At 48.7% G+C, this 20,007-nt stretch overlaps 1 protein-coding gene across 2 annotated transcripts in view; it reads right to left on the reverse strand.

Moving 5' to 3' along the window:
• Nucleotides 1-19,329: 19,329 nt before the first annotated feature.
• NAA16 (N-alpha-acetyltransferase 16, NatA auxiliary subunit) overlaps nucleotides 19,330-20,007 on the reverse strand; it is a 66,345-nt gene continuing 65,667 nt past the window's right edge. For both annotated transcript variants that reach the window (XM_088530940.1, XM_088530939.1), the window contains 2 exons: nucleotides 19,782-19,879; nucleotides 19,330-19,530 (listed from right to left, as the gene is read on the reverse strand). In XM_088530940.1, the coding sequence (XP_088387066.1) occupies nucleotides 19,330-19,530; nucleotides 19,782-19,879 (299 nt within the window). The remainder of the gene's footprint in view (nucleotides 19,531-19,781; nucleotides 19,880-20,007) is intronic.

Here is a 20,007-nt window from a genome sequence, read left to right on the forward strand (position 1 = left end):
CTTGGAAAATATAGGCCACCATACCCCGTGCTGAACAATTGTTGTCAACACCAGAGCTGAACAGTTCCTTGATGAAGGAGAGGACTGCGGCCTTCACCTGCCCAGAGGGAGATTACAAACAAAGGAAATGATTAGTCCTGCTCTGCCAAGGCTTAGGAACAGGTGCCTTTGCATTGCCATGTGCAGAAAGCCCCTACAAGATACCCCTCGGGAGAGGACAAGGAGACAGAAGACGTCTTAGCTTCTGTTTTCCCAGCTGCTCTTCACAGCCAGGCCATGTCTTTACCAACACAAGCAAGGAGAATGCTCTTTCCCTTGGTAATCACTCCCTGCCTCTTGGCAAAGCTCCCCTCAAGCTCATCAGCCATGCCCTGCCCTCACTGGGCAGTCCCTGGCAGCTGCCAAGGCTGCCCAGGAGGCCCCCTCCTCGCAGCAGCTCTACTGCTAACCTGACGAGGCATGAGACACCCCCACGACACGCTACGTCCAAACTAGCAGCCTACTGCTATTTTCTTGCCAGTCTCCTCACACTGCAGAGCTTTGCAGGAGAGGTACAAAGAAAGCAGTGCAAGAATACATGAAGCCCTGTCCTCTCCTTCTTACCGAGCAGTAGCATGCAGTAGGCCAGCTCTGTTTTGTGGTCAGTGTTGTGCTTCTTGGTGCCATCTGAGAGCTGTAGGAACAAGGTTCATTTTGGCATGAGCCGGTGAGTCTTCAGAGGGACTGAAAAGCAGCTGCCCTGTGAGGTCTTGTCTTCTGGGGAGCTCCCAGGAGACCAAGATGTTCTTCAAGAAGGACAGTGCGCTCTCCTCGCAGAGCCTTGTGCTGCTCTCCACCCAGCTTCTCCCTCCTGCTAAGGCTCTCCAGAGAGCCCAGAGGGATGAGCTGGGGCTCAGGCAGAGCGCCTGTGTCAGGGGTGAGCAGTCTTCCCGAGTGTCCTGCCTAGGCGCCTCCAAGCCTCCAGAGGGAGCCTGAGCCCACAGCACAGGCCCCGCAGGCCAGGCCCCTTTGCACGAGGCAGCCTGTGAGCTCCAGCGAGGGCTTGTGCAGCAGCAGCAAAAGGCAGTGCGTCTGCACGGGCTCTTAGGGGCTGAAAACAGATCCCTGGGCTGCAGCTTTCTGCCTTTCTCTGGTGGAGCATGAAGTTCTGTGTTGAACTGAGCTGTGTGTAGAGCCTGTGCAAGGCCTCCAGAATGAGGCCTGGAAACCCCTGTGGGCACCCGCGTGGGCTGCTCAGGCCTGACTGCAAGGTGTAAGGAAAGCTGGGGGCGAGGGGCTGAGGGCAGTGAATCTCTGCACTGCCAGCGCATAGCTTTGCTGCCAGCCTGAGCCAGACCGTGTGAGCACAGGGCATGTGCGAGACACCCCAGCCGTCCCCTCACCTGGCTATGCACGACAAGGCGGATGAGAGAAACAGTGGCTTTGGGCATCAGGAGCTGTGATTTCAGCACAACTTCCAAGATGTGGCTGAGACTCTGCAAGAGAAGGTGAAAACACGAGTCAGCTGCACTGACTTAGCGCAGCTCTAAGGACACCGAGGACAGGGTGCCTGCAGAGCTGGCTAGGCCAGGCTTCTCGAATAGTTCCCCAGCTCCAGCAGAAAGCAGCACCACTGCCTCCTGATCCTGGCACACACTGCGTGACTCACGCAGCCACAGGGTCTTGCAGGGCCCTTCACCTTGGTGACTAGAGAAGTGTCCTGGACCTTTTCATACTGGCCCAGCAGCCAGGCCATCTGTTGGCAGACACGCTCCTGATTGATAGTCTTCCTTGTGAAGAAGGAGGCCCATGATAGCTGCCACAGCTCTGATGATGGCCTGTTTGGTCTGCACACAGGGAAGGCAGAAGATGTTTTGTTGTTGATGTTCTTTTTTGTCAGGAAGCTCTGCTGTAGGTTGCAGGGCTCCCTGGGCATACACTTCCCTCTTGCCAATGACTGTAAATGCCTGCCTTCCTCTGGGGGAATGGCCTTGCTGAAGAGGGAGGGAAGGTTTCCCCTCTTTGGTACCCACTACCCTTCTGCCTGGAGGGCCGCTGGCATTTGGCAGGTTCTCAGCAGGGCTTCTATGGGCCTGGGCTCAGCAGCTCCTGAGGGAGCTACAAAGCTGGAGTCCAGGCACAGCTTCTCTCAGCCCACAGTATCTCCATGCTCTGGAGCTGCAACAGGCTTCCAGCTCAAGACACTTGCTTGTGCAACCTGCTCCCTCCCAGACCACTTCTCCTGGTACACCATCATGACCCAGGAAGGCAGAGAAACGCGGGCAATAGAGCGGCAGCTGAAGGGCCCCAAAGGCAGCCACTCTCACCTCTTCCTCTCCACAGTCCCACCAGTTGCCGACCACAGAGCAGAGCAAGGGGTAGCTCTTGTCACAGAGGCGCGCTTCCCCTGTTCGAGGGAAGGAGCATTCTGCCCACCTCTGGAATTAGAGCATTACCCCCTTCGCCCAGGTTTCCAGCACTGCAGAAAAGAAGGACAGAGAGGTCACTGTGTCCAGCATGCACCAGGGAGGCCAGCATGCCTGATTGTCCTGGCCTGTCTCTAGCTGCAGTTCCATGCTGCTCACGGCTCAGCTGTGGAGCAGTTGTGGGTTCAGGGGCAGTGTGAAATGGTGGAAAGGCCTTCCTTGGAATGGCCTCTCCTGCTTCTCCGCTCCCTCTTGTCCTCTTTGTCCCTGCTGGCCCTCTACCTCTTGGCTCCGCAGAAGGTTCTTGGGTGTTGAGCACTGCTCACTACCTTCCCCTTCCCTCTGCATGCCAACAGAGCCCCACACTGGAGGCTGACACCACCACAGACTGCTTGCTGGATTTTGCCACTATGTGCTTGATTGAGGATTATGTGAATTGCACCCCAGGTCCTTTCCACAAAGGGGATGCGCCTCAGCACTGCAGAGAAGGGAGAGGGCAGAGGGGAAGAGAACAGTGTGCTTTCAGGGGGCTTCTTGGGAGACTTCGGAGTCAAGCAGTAAGCATGTGATGGGCTTCCACTGTGGAAGCTTCTGGAAGCAGAGCAGAGCGGAACTCTGCTAGTTTGGGTCTCTCTGCGCTCCTGTCCTTAGGGCAATTGGGAGCCAAAGTCACAAGTAGGAGCTGCTCCCAGGCAGCAAAGGACATGGTAGCCACCACCTTGCAGCCACCTTATGGCACAATGACATCCCTCTCCCATTGGTCCAACAACCCAGCATCAAAGCATGAAGTCCAAGTTGCAGTACCATAGCTCGTGGCAAGCTTGCTGAGGGTAGTGAGGAGATGTTCTGCAGGGGTTTTGTCCACAGGCCTCAGATGGCTCTGTAGCTCATCCATGATGGCTGGGAAGTGCGAGTTGGCCAGGGACAGCAGGATGTCACTGGCTGCTCTTTGCAGCTCATCTGTTCCTCCCTACAAAAGAACCATGAAGGGAAAGAGTCAGCAGGATTTGGTGCCGTGAAAGAGGGCCTGGCGCTTTGCCGTGGCTCTTCTTCCAAGTAGGAGGACTCCACAGGAATGCAAGGCTAATGGCCAGTTGTTCCAGAGCGGGTGCCTGCGCAGAGCCTTTCCGTTCAGGAGAGGCAGGCATATTTGAGCACCCATGGGCGTCCCAGTTGCAGCCCAAGACTGCGAAGTTGGGCTCCAGGCAGGATTCTTTGACTAGCTGCCTAGAGAACAAACTTACCAACACCGCTCTCATGTCCCTTGAGGCCAGTTATGATTTGCCTTATGAGGCCACTCTGCACATGGCTGGCATCTTCCTGCAGGATTCTCCCAAGAGCCTCATAGGCACCTACTCTGTTACCCTGGGGACAAGAGAGAGAAGGGAACATTTGAACTTCTTTCTCCTTGATGACCAGGATGTCCTATAACTCGGCGTACTTGGTGCACAGAGCCTGCCAAATGGCATCCAAGAGACAGCTCTATTTGTAGGGGCTCATCTTAGGAAGTAGCTGAGTGAGCCGCTTCATGAGAAGGTGTTTCACTAGAGAGAGGAGCCTCCTATTGCTATGGTAAGCATGCAGCCAACTTCGCCGTGCCCTCCACCGCATTGCTGGATAGTTTGGAACCCCAAAGCTGCTGCCCCAAAGAATTGGGGGTTCCCCTAGACAAAGCCAAGTGCCAGGGACAAAAGGAAGCCACAGGACAGGAGCATGTCCATACATCCTTAGTAGGGGCTGATGCCCTGATTCCCATTCGCTCCCCGTTGAAGCTCCAGGGGGAATGAGTGTGGATTGTACCTTGAGATCTGCCCACCCTTCAGAAATGTGCTCAGGAATAACGCATTTGTGCTCAGGTTTACATTTATACGTCTCAGAGAGGTCACATGCAGCATTTGTCAGGAACATATTCATTGTCATCCAAGTGCTAGAATCCAGATGGAATGTACAGAAAATGCCATTGCATTACCTCATTCCCTTCCAGTTGGGTCAGCAGAGAGACAACGGAGCCAGGCAAGGTGTTAACACCGGCAGGGGGGCACTCAGTACCCCTGGCCTCATCCTCAGGCTCCTCAGGTCTCACACGGGGAGTTGCCCTAGGCCAACAACCTGGAAGGAAAAAAATGCAAGGATGATGTTTAGGCAGATGACAGCATTACTCTGAGGGTGACTTGGCTCCCCAGTGCAAGTTCCTTTGATGAGAAGGTCACAGCAGAGGACCCAGCTCAAGATGAGCCAGTGAGGAGATGAGCAGAGGAGAGTCCTACATGGGAGTCTCATGCAGTCACTGCCACAGGCAGACTGCACTATATAGCCAAACAGGCAGATCTGAAGGGTCTCGGGTGGACAGACTGGCTCCTGATTTTGTTTTCTACCCTCATTTCCTCAGAAACCTGTGTCATGCTATTGCCCTGTGTGTTGGGGGAGATCATTTTCTCAGTCACAGAGCTGAGTCATGTGTTTGCATCTACAGCAAAAGTGAGAGCCCCCCCCTCCACCCTGGCTATGCCGAGCCCGCCCACCCCTGCCTTTCCTCCAGCCTGAACACTGCTCCTGCTGCTGCCTGCCCAGCACTCAGTAGAAGGGGAGGGGATCCCCTCCTTTCATCTTTTGGCAACAGCCAACGCACTTCCTAATGCAAGCCGGGCTGCTGTTGGCCTTCTCGACCACAAGGATGCTTTGCCGGCCCATGCTCCAAGCATTGTCCACTACGTCCTACAAGTCCTTCTCTTCAGTGCTGCTCGTGACCTTATTAGTCTGCAGCAAGTGCTAATGCATGGGATAATTGCTGCTAAGATGGAAGGCTTGAAAAATTGTCCTCTGTTGAACTAGATGAGGTTCTGCCCTTTTCCCCAGCCTGAGAAGGTCTCTCTAAACGACAGGACAAACAGCTGGTGCATTATCACACCTTGCAGTTTCTTATTCTCTGCTAACTTCTAGGGAGTGCGCTCTGGCCCACCATCCAGCTCATTAATGAACATTGTAACAATCTAGACCCCCATATTGACTCTAGGGTGACACCCTAGGGATCATGCACCCATGGGGACTTTGTGACTCCTCAGGTCTTGCCCAGGAAACTTCTCTAGGCAAGGGACCTCGAAGGAAACGATCCCAGGATGATGTGCCCTCAGGCAGGAGCATTATCCTGGGGATCACATGGCTCCCCAGCCCTCACAGAAACTCCTCCCCTCAGTACCCACACCAAGACACCAGGGGGCTTGGTCCTGGTGTCTCTGTTACCCAGTCAAGGGGAGGTGAACTGGAGGCCCCAGGAGCGGGCAGGCAGACCCCTGTGTGGTGAGATGGCCTGTGCAGGTGACCCGGGGTTTTGAACATGTAATTTCTGGAGGTATTTTAATAACCTCAGTCTGTTAGTAATTCATTAACAAGTGATGCTACTAGCTTTTAGCTGAAGGAAACTAAGGAAACCCTGAATTTAAACAGCTGCAGGGGAGAAAAATGAAAAGTGTCACAGGATGAAAATGGCATAGGTGCCAGACAGACGGAGACTTTGGGAAACAAAATTCCACAGAGCAGGAATAACCAAACAACATGGGCATGACTTGTCTTGCCATTCCACATAGCCTGGCTCTCTGGATGCCATTTTATAAGGTGAGACAGTAGTTAACACCGCGTTAATTCCATCCCTCAGGAAACTGGAATTGCCCGTTTACATGAACTGCTAAATTTGTTCTGTGATGTGGACAGTTGCCTAATTAAAATTGGCTGAGATCATCTGTGCATTTTACAGGGGTTACCTACCTACCGTGGAAGGCATAACGACCTGCGACTGGTAGCAGCTGGGCTGAGTGTGAGCCCGCAACCAGCAGCCGAAGGCAGGACGTCAATGGGAAGACTGAGAGACCTCTAGTAATATAATTAATCCTCTGCAGAGACTGCAGGCAGTCTTTTTGCCAGAGAACTTTGACAGAACTTTCTCTTCTCGCATTTTATTCACTGATTTTACACCTGAACCTGTGCTGAACCCCACTGCCACAACTGCTTTCTTTTTTCTCTCTCTGATGGACACGCAGTGGTGCTGCCTCACACCCCATGGTGTGACCCTGTGGCTGTGGGAACGAGGCATACAGCTCCCTGATGAATCTGTCCAAAACCAACGGTTGAATTTGTCCAACCACCGTTGTTGTAGCTGGGTTAAAAGTCCCTGAAACCGATTGGCATAATTGCAAACCATGCTGAAGCTGCTGAAAGGGACCGTTCAGTGTAAGCTTCTGTCTACAGCAGAGACATGCAAAATTGCTCAAGAATTTGAAAGTTCTGTGACTTCAGCCAGGCATTGAGTGGGAAAGGTAAGTTAAGGAGGGGTGGCAATGGGTCAGTAAGAGGTACAAAAATTTCAAAATAATCATGTTCTGTTTAATGTACTTGTGAGAAACACTCAATAGAATAGTGGCACGCTATACAAGGTACTTCTGTGTCAGCAGTCTGACATGGAGCAGTAATAATTCTGTTGCAGATGTGCTTTTGTCCCAGCTGCCTTCTTGTTGTTTCAGGCTGTTGTCATTTTCTGCCTTGTTGTTTCAGGCTGTAAGTCATTTTGATGTGCATTGTGCATTTTTGATGTGCATTTTAATGTGCATTTTCCTTGCGTAAGATAAATTCTTATTATACTACCCTAAGAACATTGACCGGGAATTTTCTTTGTTGCTTGCTTGCTTTCTTGCTTGCTTGCTTTCTTGCTTTTCCATTTTCTCTGTCTCACGTGGGTAGACAAACGCTTTGTCTTTCCATGTTGCAAAAGCACTTGATTCTTACATTGCACTAGTTTCGACGTAACTCAGCCCAGCATGGGCGCCAGGCTGGGAACGGGTGTCGGTGCAGATGCAGTCCCAGCTTTGCCACTGAAGCAGGCTGAAAGAATGGAGTCTTCTCTGTCTTTTACACTGTGTTGGCATTTAGGAGGTAGGAGGCAGAAAAGGAAGGCATGGGTGCTTGTTTGGTGAAGGCACATGGCTGCGTGTGTTAGAAGTGCAGTTCTTTATTAACTTGTGTTGTAGCAGAGCTGGTTACTGCCTAGTACGTGTGACGCTATTACGTATGTCAGCTACAAGGACGGCAGGCTGGGTCTTCTCCATCTGGCGAGCCTAATTCCGAATGTTCAGGCGCAGGTTAGTGCGGATCGCCCAATCAGAGGATGATGTCGTCAGGAGTGTCATGCTCCAGGAAGGTATTCAAGAGGAGATCAGAAAACTCTGGATCTCAGCAGAGGGGCCACCAGAGAAGGTTCCGTCTGTGACGGGGGAGTTTCAAGTTATGACATCGGAAGCTCAGTCGGCTGACGAGGCCCTGTCTGAGTGGGAGAGACGAACCCCACCAACCATCTATCCCATTCCCTGTAAGTGGAGAAAAAGAGAAATGGAGAAGTGGGTCAATCTAAAATCACAAGGCTGCGGGGTTCAGAACTTTGAAAACGACCAAATGGGTAACGATTGGCTCCTGCATTATGGCTGCATTCCCCACCACAAATTAGTAACAGCTATCCAGCTGCAGGTCAATATTGAGCCCCATCTCAGAGATAGTACCAACGAGCTCTTCAAGCCAGATCTGATTTTGGTTAAAGGATCCTGTCCCAAGGTAGTGGATGTTACTGTCCACCACGAAAGTGGGGTAACAACTTTGAATGACGCTGCAGCAGAAAAGGCTGGAAAATATCAGCATCTAGTGGGAGAAGTGCGAGCTTTAACATCAGCTACAGAAATGGACTTCCTGGAATTCCCGATTGGTGCTAGAGGGAAATGGTAGGCTGGCAATAATGGACTTCTTTCCGATCTTGGACTCTCTAGTAGCCGTTATGTGCGGGTAGTGAGGGCCCTCCTATCGTGTGTTGATATAATACATATATTTGTCGCGCATGGTAGGCAGACCCAATCGTCCGATTAGGGGGCTTGGCATTTCCCATCGCCTGTTCCCGACGGACACGGGTCATCAGGTGTCTGTCTACCTACACCTCTCCTAGACTTGTAGCATCTAGTCTGACTTCAAGAACAAAATTTTTCACCCAGACGACTGAGCGTGCTCAGTCTTCTAGTACTCGTAGCATTTTGCTCTTGCTCTCCTTTGGCTGGGTGCTTGGACGTGGGATTGTTCCATCTTGTCCCAAATGACGCGTCCAATTTCTACCGGTTGTAACATAGCGGACAGCCCGCTTACAAGCTGGAAAAGGTGCCTTGTGTAATCGCAAGGTTCATTAAGTAGCAGGGCCAGTCACGGACCCAAACCCATTGAATCAGTCACCATACAAGCATGGAACAAAAGCAGTAATCCCTGTGCTTTGTTGAGCTAGTAAATCATCCTCATTTAAAGGAGAGGGATTTGCATATATATGGTCGGGAAATGGTCACATTTCTTTGGCACGTAGGACCCACTCCTGCTGCTCAGCGTGAGGGGCTCGTGCAGATGGGAAGATCAGCATCACTGTTAGAGGCGGCGACCACAGACCACATCCAGTTCTTTCTCCTGACTGCCTGAGACGACTGTATTGCAGTTTCTGAATAAATATTAAAAGCCCTGGGTTTTGTCCATTTTTCTCAGCCTAGAATAATTTTTGTGACAAGCCATAGCAGCATCCTCTTGTGCTCCCAAGCAGAAGTTAAGTAAACCATGCTGTAATCCTCCCAGCCAGAGGGAGGATCTGTGACAGCAACTTCATCCATATGCTCATTTTCTATTTCCAGCTTCTATTTCATAAATAACAGGCTTTCAAAATTGCCCATGCCAGACTGCCCAGTACCAATTTATTTGTGCTACTCCAACAACGAAAGATTTGCAGGCAAACTGCAGGTGCAGGATATATACAGAAGAGGACAGCAGTGTGTGTATATATATGTGTGTGTGTGTATGTATACATGTATGTAATATCAGTGGAAAACACAGTCTTTGCCACTGTAAAGACTAGTGCTGCACCCAGCTCTGCACATCCACGTTCATCCGCCATCCCACTGGGAATGTGTGTTGTTGTATGCAGTATATCTGGGGTTACGTAGGCCACGGTTTTCAGTGAGAGGCACCTCCGCTGCGGTAGGTCCTACGCCAGGGCCAGGGCCGGACGGCCTCAGCCAGCTCCTCATTCCTCAGCAAGGCCAGGGCTTCCCCAAGACCAGCTGTGTCAATGAGAGATGGTCTGTTAATAAAGCAGCCGTGGGCAGAGGCAGCTTCCCTGGCATGGGTTATCTGCTGTTGCCATTTCCCTCATGTCCTTTCTGCCCCTCAGAAATGTCCCGTGTCCCAAGACTGTCCATGAAGTGCATTAGGAGGAGGAGTGCTTGGCAGGCCCAGGACACACAGGATACAAGGCTCCCCAAGCTCAGCGTTGCGGTAACTGCTCTTAGATGTGTCACATCCTGCGGTGCCCATAGCCTTGAACTGGATACAGAGGTCCTGACAGCAAAGTTTTTGAGACCCTTGATTTTTGAGGTATTCTCTGCCTACAAAAAGAAAAAAAAAGGGGGGGGAGGGGGAGTAGTGAAGTTGTAGGCTCCCAAAACTTATATTTGCTGATATCACTGGAGAGCTACGTTTTTCGTTACTGCTGCATCCCACATAAGTAGCAGGTGGATACTTCAGTGTTCACAACCTCCACTTCAGTCTCATTGCAGCCCCGCAATAACAAAGCTCCTACCAACATTTTCAACCATGTAGGACAGGTTGGGGCAAACTCTGCCCCCAGGTGGAGCTTGTTGCAGCGGGGAAGCTCTGTGGTCTGCTCCATGCCCGGCCTTGCCCTCAGCAGATGTCCTCATCCCACCAGCTAGCCCTCATAACCACTGCGGCCGAAAATAGTAAATCCACCCATGGCAAAGCTCACTGCTTCAGCCATTGTCTTGAATGTCCCTAAAGAGACATCTAGGCATGAGGGGAATGTTATTAATGGATATAAAAGTTCCTTGAACTTCCGGTGTTCTCTGAGTGCATTTGAAATTTAATGAGTGTTTGGACCAGATGTACTTTGATTAGACATCTTCAGTGACAGGTAACAGCTCCTTTGGTACCTCACTCTTTTTGTGGGTCCTCTAAGGCCTTTCATACTGGTAGCTACAGGGCAGGCATCGAGCAGCTGCAGTTTGCTTGCAATTATCAATGTGTTTTATGACAGCTTATGGCTTGTGTTATAACCGCTGCCGGAGCTAGGACTGCTCTGTGCTGGGAGCTCTGTGTGCAGGCAGGAAGATGGCACCTCCCGGTTTACTCTGAGTCTAACCATTTATCATACAATATGCAAACACCATCTATTTCCTTCTCTGCCCTTAGCACATTGGGCAAAAGTCCTCTCAAAACCTCAACCTCCTCTACAACTTGAACAGAGCACTTTCAAACGACTTTGTCTAGTCCTGAGATGTGTTTAAGCACTGAAGTTTGAGCAACAACCAGGCAATGTATTTAGTCTATGGTAAATTAACTCAAGTGAACACCAAGCTTGAAGGCTGATGCTCTCTCTTCAGAAGGCTGAGGAGACGCCGAGACCTTTTAGAGCATCTCTTTCTCTCAGCTGGTATGAAAACAACCCTAGATAACCACGCCATCATCTTCAGAACTCCAAACCTTAAGGTTGTCTGGGATTGTGTGAACCTAAGTCTAAATCAACCATTTAAGCGTGTGCAAAAAATATCCCTGGACTGCCTAAGAGAAAATAAAATAGATGTTTTCTTCTAATACAGTCAAGTTATACAAACAAGAAGAGGAAGGGAAGGGAAGGAAAGGGGAAAGGATCATAGAATGCTTAAGGTTGGAAGGGACATCCAGAGGTCATCCAGTCTAACCCCCCTGCACATGCAGGGTCACCTAGAGCACGTGACACAGGGTGGCATCCAAGCGGGTTTTGAAGATCTCCAGAGAAGGAGACTCCACAACCTCTCTGGGCAGCCTGTTCCAGAGCTCTGTCACCCTCACTGTCAAGAAATTTTTCCTTAAGTTCATGTGGAACTTTGATGTTTCAGTTTGTGGCCATTACCTCTAGTTCTGTCAGTGGCCGCCAGTGAAAAGAGGCCAGCACCATCCTCCTCACTGCCTCCCTTGAGGTACTTATAGACACTGATTAGATCCCCTCTCAGCCTTCTCTTCTCCAGGCTGAACAGGCCCAGCTCCCTCAGCCTCTCCTCATAGGGCAGATGTTCCAGGCCCCTGATCATCCTTGTAGCCCTGTGCTGGACTCCCTCCAGCAGCTCCACATCCCTCTTGTACTGTAGAGCCCAGAACTGGACACAATACTCCAGATGTGGCCTCACCAGGACTGAGTAGAGGGGCAGGATCACCTCCCTTGACCTGCTGGAGACGCTGTTCTTAATGCACCCCAGGATCCCATTGGCCTTCTTGGCCACGAGGGCACACTGCTGCCTCATGGTCAACTTGTCGTCCACCACAACGCCCAGGTCTTTCTCCGCAGAGCTGCTCTCCACAAGCTCGGTCCCCAGTCTGTACTGGTGTCTGGGGTTATTCCTTCCCATGTGCAGGACCTTGCACTTGGCCTTGTTGAATTGCATGAGGTTTTTCACCGCCCAGTTGTCCAGTCTGTCCAGGTCCCTCTGGATGGCAGCACAGCCCTCTGGGGTATCGGCTACCCAGTTTGGTATCATCAGCAAACTTGCTGAGGGAGCACTCTGTGCCTTCATCCAGGTCATTGATGAATAAATTGAACAGGACCGGACCAAGGACTGACCCCTGGGGGACCCCGCTAGCTACAGGCCTCCAACTAGACTCTGCACCACTGATCACCACTCTCTGAGCTCTGCCATCCAGCCAGTTCCTAATCCACCTCACTGTGCACTCATCTTTCCCACACTTCCGGAGCTTGCCCAGGAGGATGTTGTGAGGGACGGTGTCAAAAGCCTTGGTGAAGTCGAGATAGACGACATCCACCGCTCTCCCCTCATCTATCCAGCCGGTCATTTCATCATAGAAGGCTATCAGGTTAGTCAAGCAAGATTACCCCTTGGTGAATCCATGCTGACTACTCTTGAGCACCTTCTTGTCCTCCACGTGCCTGGAGACAACAGCCAGTATGAGCCGTCCCATCACTTTTCTGGGGACGGAGGTGAGGCTGACTGGCCTGTAGTTGCCTGGGTCCTCCTTCTTGCTTTTTTTGAAGACTGGCGTGACATTGGCCTTCTTCCAGTCTTCCGGCACCTCCCCTGTTCTCCAGGATCTTTCAAAGATGATGGAGAGCGGCTTAGCTATGACATCCACCAGCTCACGCAGCACTCTGGGGTGCAGTGCATCCCATCAGGGCCCATGGATTTTTGGGTATCGAGTTTCCTTAGGTGCTCTATGACCCAATCTTCCTCTACCCAGGGCGAGTCTTCCTCTCTCCAGGCTTCTTCTCTTGTCCCTAGGGCCTGGGGCTCTAATGGGCTGCCCTTGGTAAACACTGAAGCAAAGAAGGCATTCAGCAACTCTGCTTTTCTGTGTTATTTGTAACCAGGGTGCCCATCCCGTTCACCAGCGGACCCACGTTTTCCCTCATCTTCCTTTTTCTGTTAATATATTTGAAGAAGTTTTTATTGTGATTTTTAATGTCCCTTGCCAGATTGCATTCCAAACGCGCCTTAGCTTTCCTTGTCACATCTCTGCACTCCCTGACTACGTTCCTGTATTTCTCCCAAGGGGCCTGCCCTTTTTTCCCCATTGCGTATACCGCCGCCTTCTGCTTGAGCATTGCCACAAAGTCATAATCTCAGAATGGCTGAAGTTGGAAGGGACCTCTAGAGATCAGCTAGTCCAACCCCCCCCTGCTCAAGCCATGACATCCAGAGCACATGGCACAGGGTCACATCCAGGCGGGTTTTTAACGTGTCCAGAGAGGAGACGTTAAGCAGGTGATGAACGACTAAGTTTGACTAATTGAAAACGTGACTGCATGTATATATGTTCTGCACCACAGAATATGCACGTGTGGCAGGCCAGGCAGACTCCATGGGTTATGTACCTTAGTGCAGGCATTAAAGGTTCATTGCTGCAGTGGGGCTGCAAAAGGGAACGTTCTCAAGTGCAGGAAATCAGCAGCTAATTCAGGGTCACCAACTGCAACCTGCATTCAGCTATCTTATGCAGCAGCCAAATGCCTTACAGAAAACAGCACTTTGGCTCCTTGCTCATCCACACAGGTCTCCTGCCCCCTCTGCCTGCCTTCCTACACACAGGGATGCACTGTTGCTGGGTGTGGAGGAAGTGCTGCTTGAAAACTAACCAGCTCCCTTGGGCCCCCCTGCCTTCTAGAGCTTTAGCCCATGGGATTCTTCCGAGGAGGTCTCTGAAGAGGCTAAAGTTGGCCCTCCTGAAGTCCATCGTCGCAAGGCTACTTACAGCCCTGCCTCCTCCTCGTTGAATCCTGAACTCCACCAACTCATGGTCACTGCAGCCGAGGCTACCCCCCACCTTCACATCTCCTACAACTCCCTCTCTATTTGTTAGTACGAGGTCCAGTAGCCCACATCTCCTCGTCGGCTCCTCCACAACCTGCGTCAAAAAGTTATCATCGACGCTCTGCAGGAACCTCCAGGACTGTTTGTCCCTGGCCGTGTTGCCCTTCCAGTTGATGTCGAGGTAGTTGAAGTCCCCCATGAGAACCAGCGCCTGTGACCGTGAGGCAACATCCAGCTGACTATAGAAGGCCTCATCAACCTCCTCGTCCTGGTCAGGTGGCCTGTAGCAGACACCCACCACAGTGTCTCCCACATTAGCCTGCCCTCTAATCCTTACCCACAAGCTCTCAACTCGCTCATCCTCGACTCCCAGGTTGAGCTCCATGCATTCCAGTTGCTCTCTCACATAAAGAGCAACTCCACCACCTCACCTTCCCAGCCTGTCCTTCCTAAAGAGCACATAGCCTTCCATGGCAGCGCTCCAGTCGTGCGAGCTATCCCACCACGTCTCTGTGATTCCAATGAGATCATGACGCTGGGACTGCACACAGATCTCCAGTTCATCCTGCTTATTCCCCATGCTTCGCGCATTGGTGTACAGGCATTTCAGGGAAGTAACCGAGCCTGCAGGTTTCCCAGGAGGGGTAGAAGAGGACCCTCTATAATCATATCCTATCCTCACCTCCCCACTACCATAGTCCCGCTGGATGCCATCTGACTTTGGCTGTGGTACTGATTGCCCTGTCTGTGTGTGCCCTCCCCTTCAGGAGGAAGGACAAGGGAAAGGACAAGGGAAATCTGAATATGAACAGACTGCTGTTGCCTTTTGTTACTACAAAATTATCCTGCATGCAAGACTTCCCTCTAGTGGAAAGTCCGTGAACTGCCTCTCTCTGTTAAAAGCTGTAGCTTAAACATGAAAAAGCGAAGGTCAGGAGCACACCGTGCTACTGCTGAAACAACAAATGGCCAGTGCCGCAGCTTCCGGCTGAACAAATACAACCAGAACGCGCTTGGGAGCTCAAAACCGCATCCATCTTCAATGACTTACCAGCTTGCATGTAGCCTTCAGATCAGGTGACGTGTCGCTACGTAGAAGAACGTGGCCTTACCTGGTTCTCTGTTGTTCATTGCTTCCCAAAGTGCACAGACACATCGGGGGCCTGCGCACGTGCCCTGCATTTACACGTGAAAATCTGATTCCTGCATCCGCCCGGTGCCAGGCGGAGGAGCTGACGCGCTCCTAGCTGAGGGGCTCATGTGGGGAGTCCGGGGATGCTACAGCAGAGCAGGCCTGAGCGACCCCTTCCATGGTCATCCTGTGTCATCCATACATTTCCCATTAGAGCCTAGACTTTTGGAACAGGCTTATTCCTTGTGATGGGAAATTTGACAGCTTTAGGGGACTTCGGTCTCTCTACATCTTTCTGTCTCTCCACTATGGGAAAGAGAAAGGGAGATATTCATGTATCAGCATTTATCAGCATGTACAAACAATTTCAAATATTCTATGACACTGGACAGTTAAGCTTTTACTGTACTTTATAGCAGTCTGAATCAGTCCATCAGTAGTTTATCATAAAGCCTATGTGAGGCATTTTGAAGGTTTTGCATAGATGTCTTCAGATGGCATAAAGAACACCGTGCAACTGCTGCACAAATAAAACCAAGACATTATGTGCTGTAAAAGGCTGCCAAACACCTACCTCTTCTTTTGGGGATGCCAGCCAGCTGACCTGCCACAGGATCAAGTCACAAGCGTGCCCAGGGCTCCTCATTGCATAAATACCCCGTTGGGTCCTTTCTAACACCCAGCTATCAGTACTGGTAAATAACCGGTTATTGACCTGGAGTGGTTCGTGCTTCCGTATGCTGGCTCCCGTACAAGGTCCATTTGCCACCCAGCCACACACAGCAGGGTTTAGGAAGGGCTGACCTGTCTCCTTGCTCCTGCTCATTTTGGTGCTCATCCAGTATTGCAGCCAGCTCGTCCATCCCATTAACCACCAGGTAACTCAGCCAAACCCAAGGTACTTCTGCCAGTTCATCAAGGTGAATCTGCTCCCCACAAAACCGCACCCGGAACCATCTGATCCTTGGAGGCGCGTTACTAAGCGAGGCCCCGTATTCCCAGGCAGCCCGATGTACTGATCCTGCATTTGCACGTTCTCCTCCTGCACGGACAGCAAACCAAGCTGCAAGCTGCCAGGGTGCACCCTGCCCCGTGCCCGTCTGCAACACAGGCCGAGCGTGGCCGACGGTGAGAATGCATCCCCACATTGTGCAGCATCTCCATGTGGTATCCGTACAGGAGAGCCAACGTTTCTTGGTAAGGTGCAGAACCTTGTCTATCCAAGAATACAAATCTGCTAGACCTAATCAGCATGGCCTACCTGATTACAGTCAAAAGCTGTTCTCGGATTTAAAACAAATGACCACCACCAGGTAAAATACTCAAGCATAGCATAAGATCTGTAATTTATGTCTTTAATTTTCCTAAACTCTTCAGGTTTGAAGCAAGAATGATTTCCAAGGCTTTGCTGTATCTAGCTTTGTAGATGATCAGTGCTTCACTCCATCTACATTAGGGAATTTTCCTTATCAGAACCACTGCTAAAAACATGAACTTCACCTTAGGGTCAGGACTGGCCCGAGTTTCTTAACATAACCCAGCAATTATTTTGACCCCAGTGGACTGACGAAAGGAGAAGCCATCTCCGACATTCATTAGGCAAGAAAAGCTAGTCAGGGATGGGAAAGTGAAACAAGGAGGACTATAGCAGACACAAGCAGAACAAATAACTTCCGAGTTGAAAAATGGCAAGAAAAAGAAAGGCAAGACAGCAGTTAGAAAGAAAACAGGCGTGAAAAACAAAGATACAGAAGAAAATAACAGAGCTAGGCTACCTGAATAAATTTTGAAGTTTAATGAATTGAAAGGTGAAGCACAGTGATTCGACATACCAGCATTACTAAATATATTCTGGTGATGCACTCCTATACAGTGATTTTACACATGTGAGAAAAAATTAACTTATAGCACATTTCCTCTGAGAAAACTTACCAGGCCTGTTAAAGCTCTGTGTCTTTTCTAATGCAATAGTCCTGGAAAGACATCGGATGCTTTCAGAGCTTTTTACACAGAAATTAAACATAACACCCCTTCCCCTTGGTTTCTGTTATTCTCCATTATCCCGTTATCCTTCCTGTCCTACCCTAATCTTTCTTTGTGATGCTGTACAGAATTGCCAGTATCTGCTATTCTAAGCAGTTTACACCTGTGATGCCAGTTCAGAAGAAAACACAGTTTGTCTTACAATTCTAAGGAGAACAGCAAAACACCCACAGAGTGAAAGGAAAATCAATTTTTGTGTTTTTACAATCCTCAAGAGAGCTCCTAGAGCTCTCTTTTTTTATACAAACCCAAAAGCATGAAGCCGTTATCCTATTTTAAGTGGCAGACCGCTGGACAGTCAGCCCAGGTATTTTTGCCAGTCCGAGTGGAAGTGTCGCCCTATCAGATGCAGAGAGCTCCAACACCACCTTTTCCCTTCCAGCTGCAGGGCTGCAGCCTTCCCTGGAAGCCCTGGATTCAGTCTCTAACAAGTTAAACGTCATCTCTACATAAGGCAAAGAAAAACTGAGCTAATTAATGTCTGCCCCTCATACAGACTGATAGGGTGCAAGTCGCACAAAACCACCACATTACAGCCAACTACCTTCCCCATTTGAAATATGTTGGAAAAAGCTGTTCTGCAGCAACTAGCATGGTGAAGACATAAGATAAAAACACCTTAACCTGTATTTCTCAGGGCAGCACGTTGCCTACATGTGGACCAATGCATTAAATACTTTTGTTTTTCTCTTCAGTGTTCATGTTAAACCTTCGGTGAATGTACAAGTGCGACAAGACTTCTTTTTTGGATAAACTAATGAACATGAAATAAGTTGAAGTTTTAACAGCCATCAAATATGCAGAAATTCCAAACTGAAGGCAAGTGTGTACAAAATAATTTATTACAGCATAACATATGTTGGCATTATTTTACAGTGAATTTTCCATTCAACAATTTTGAATCTAAACAGATGACACACAAAGGAGACATTTTTAATTAGAACAGTTTATTTGTTTTAATAAAATCCCCTCTCCATGAATTTATATTTGCCTTAGAGGAGCTAGTTAATATTACTGAAATTATTTACATTGCAGTGAAATAAAAACAAACTGACTGAATGACTCCATTACAGTTTCCAGAAACTGATTTTCTGTACAAGCCACAGTATAGTTATGTTTTGATAGCAGTTCTTATAGAATGTAAAGCTGTCATATGTAGCCATTTTGTCCAGCACTATTATGCTTTAAAAAGCTATATTAGATTCAGACTTTCATTTTGATGTGTTGTACATTTAATAGTTAATGCACCTTAATACAGAGTAAGAAAAGGTTCCTTGTGATTCGCAGTCGGCCTCTTTGTGCTCCCTTAAATAGTTTTTAAATATAAAACACACTCCTTGTATACTATTTGCTTTGCAGCACCTAAAGCAATAGTATTCAGGCAAGAGAAGTTCTAGATTCTTGGCCATAAGTCCACAGCTAAGACTTTCAATGGAGGTAATACAGTAAACTCACCAGTGAATTTAGGATGTACAGAGGAACCGTATTCCCCATTACTGTACCTTATGCACCTGCCCAAAACTGGAGTAGCTTTTTCAAAGCAAGTGTCACTACATGAACAGATGGGGAGAAAGCAAAAGGAAGAGAAGGAAAACAAGATGAAAAAAAGGGCAGACAACAGCATCAAATTCACTGCATTTTCTGTGAAATGCTTGACAAAATTCAAACTTAAAAGTTAAACTGCCCATAAACTTAAGGAAACAATAACTATGGAACACAAGGTAGAGAATATAGTTTTCAAAAAACTTGGGTTTTACGCAAACCTAATCTTCATATCCACCAACACTGGTTCCATGTAAGACACACAACTGAAAAACATGCAAACTGCCAGCGCTTTTATTGCCACTGTGCTTTAAAAGAAACCAAACTGACCAAAGAAAAATAATCTATAAAAAAGAAAAAAAAGAGAAAGTAAAAGATGAAAGGGTAATTCAAGCAGCACTTCAGTCTTAACCTGCTAAAAATGCTCTGATGATGATTTTATTAAGAAGATATCATCACATGTATATGTATACATAGCAACACTTAGGTGAAAGCAGTCTTTAACATCCATAAATCTTTTTCTGCGGGAGAAGGCTGATGAAATATTAAAAGACTTACAACTGTACAAGTATAAACATGAAAAATGCTGATTAAGGATGTTTACATAAATATTGGCAGTTTTCTGTTGGGAGAAAAAAATAACAATCTAATAGCATACTCCATTTCATTTAGCTACCCAAACATTTCATTTTATACTCGTCAAAGACATTTTAATACAACCTGGAGAAGTAACCCTGATGTGTACCTAGCCAGTCTGCATGTAATGAGCCAGTTTTGCATGTTGGTGCGCACGGGGACGCGGGCAGGGGCGCGGAGAGGTGCCCACGCGCCCTCAGACCTCATTGGAGAGCACGTCGTGGTTGAGGGCCGTGTGGTTCACGGGTGAAATGCTGCTGTCCTCCTCGTTTGTGGCAGGCATGAAGGCAGATGTGAAAGGAAACAGTTTATGACATGCTGCTTGGTATTCTTCACATTGAGTGGGGCAGCTCCCAAAGCTGCCGTCAAGCAGCGCCTCAGAAACCTTTGTTAATGTCTAAGGAAACAAAAGGAAGAGCTAATAAATGCAAATTAAAATTATCTTATTATCAGAAATAAGAGCCAAAAACTGGCATGAGCAAATTCAGGTGCTCTGTTGGTATTTAGATATCATAGTTACTTACAGAAAAACAAAATTTAATAGAATTGTTCATGCAAATAATACTAACATCACTCAAAGGCCATGTACTTAAGTACACACTATTTAAGATCATATATACTTTTTGTTCTAAATATAACTGTCTTTACCTTCACATTTTTGTCTCTCATATTTTTATCCAATCTTGTAGCAATAGCAATTGCTTTTTCTTGTCTTGATTTGTCCAGGAAATACATCATCTTTGCACCTATCACAAGAAAGGAAACAGCACTGAGATAGTAGCACTGCTAAATATGACACTGCACATACACACATGGAATCTGAAAAATCATACATGAATGCAAATTAAGACTTTTTTGATGCATCTTTTCCTCC

Source organism: Tinamus guttatus, unplaced genomic scaffold (assembly GCF_059628265.1).
Source record: "Tinamus guttatus ecotype Peru unplaced genomic scaffold, ASM5962826v1 Tinamus_guttatus_pri_ptg000394l, whole genome shotgun sequence".
In the NCBI taxonomy this organism is placed as follows: domain Eukaryota; kingdom Metazoa; phylum Chordata; class Aves; order Tinamiformes; family Tinamidae; genus Tinamus; species Tinamus guttatus.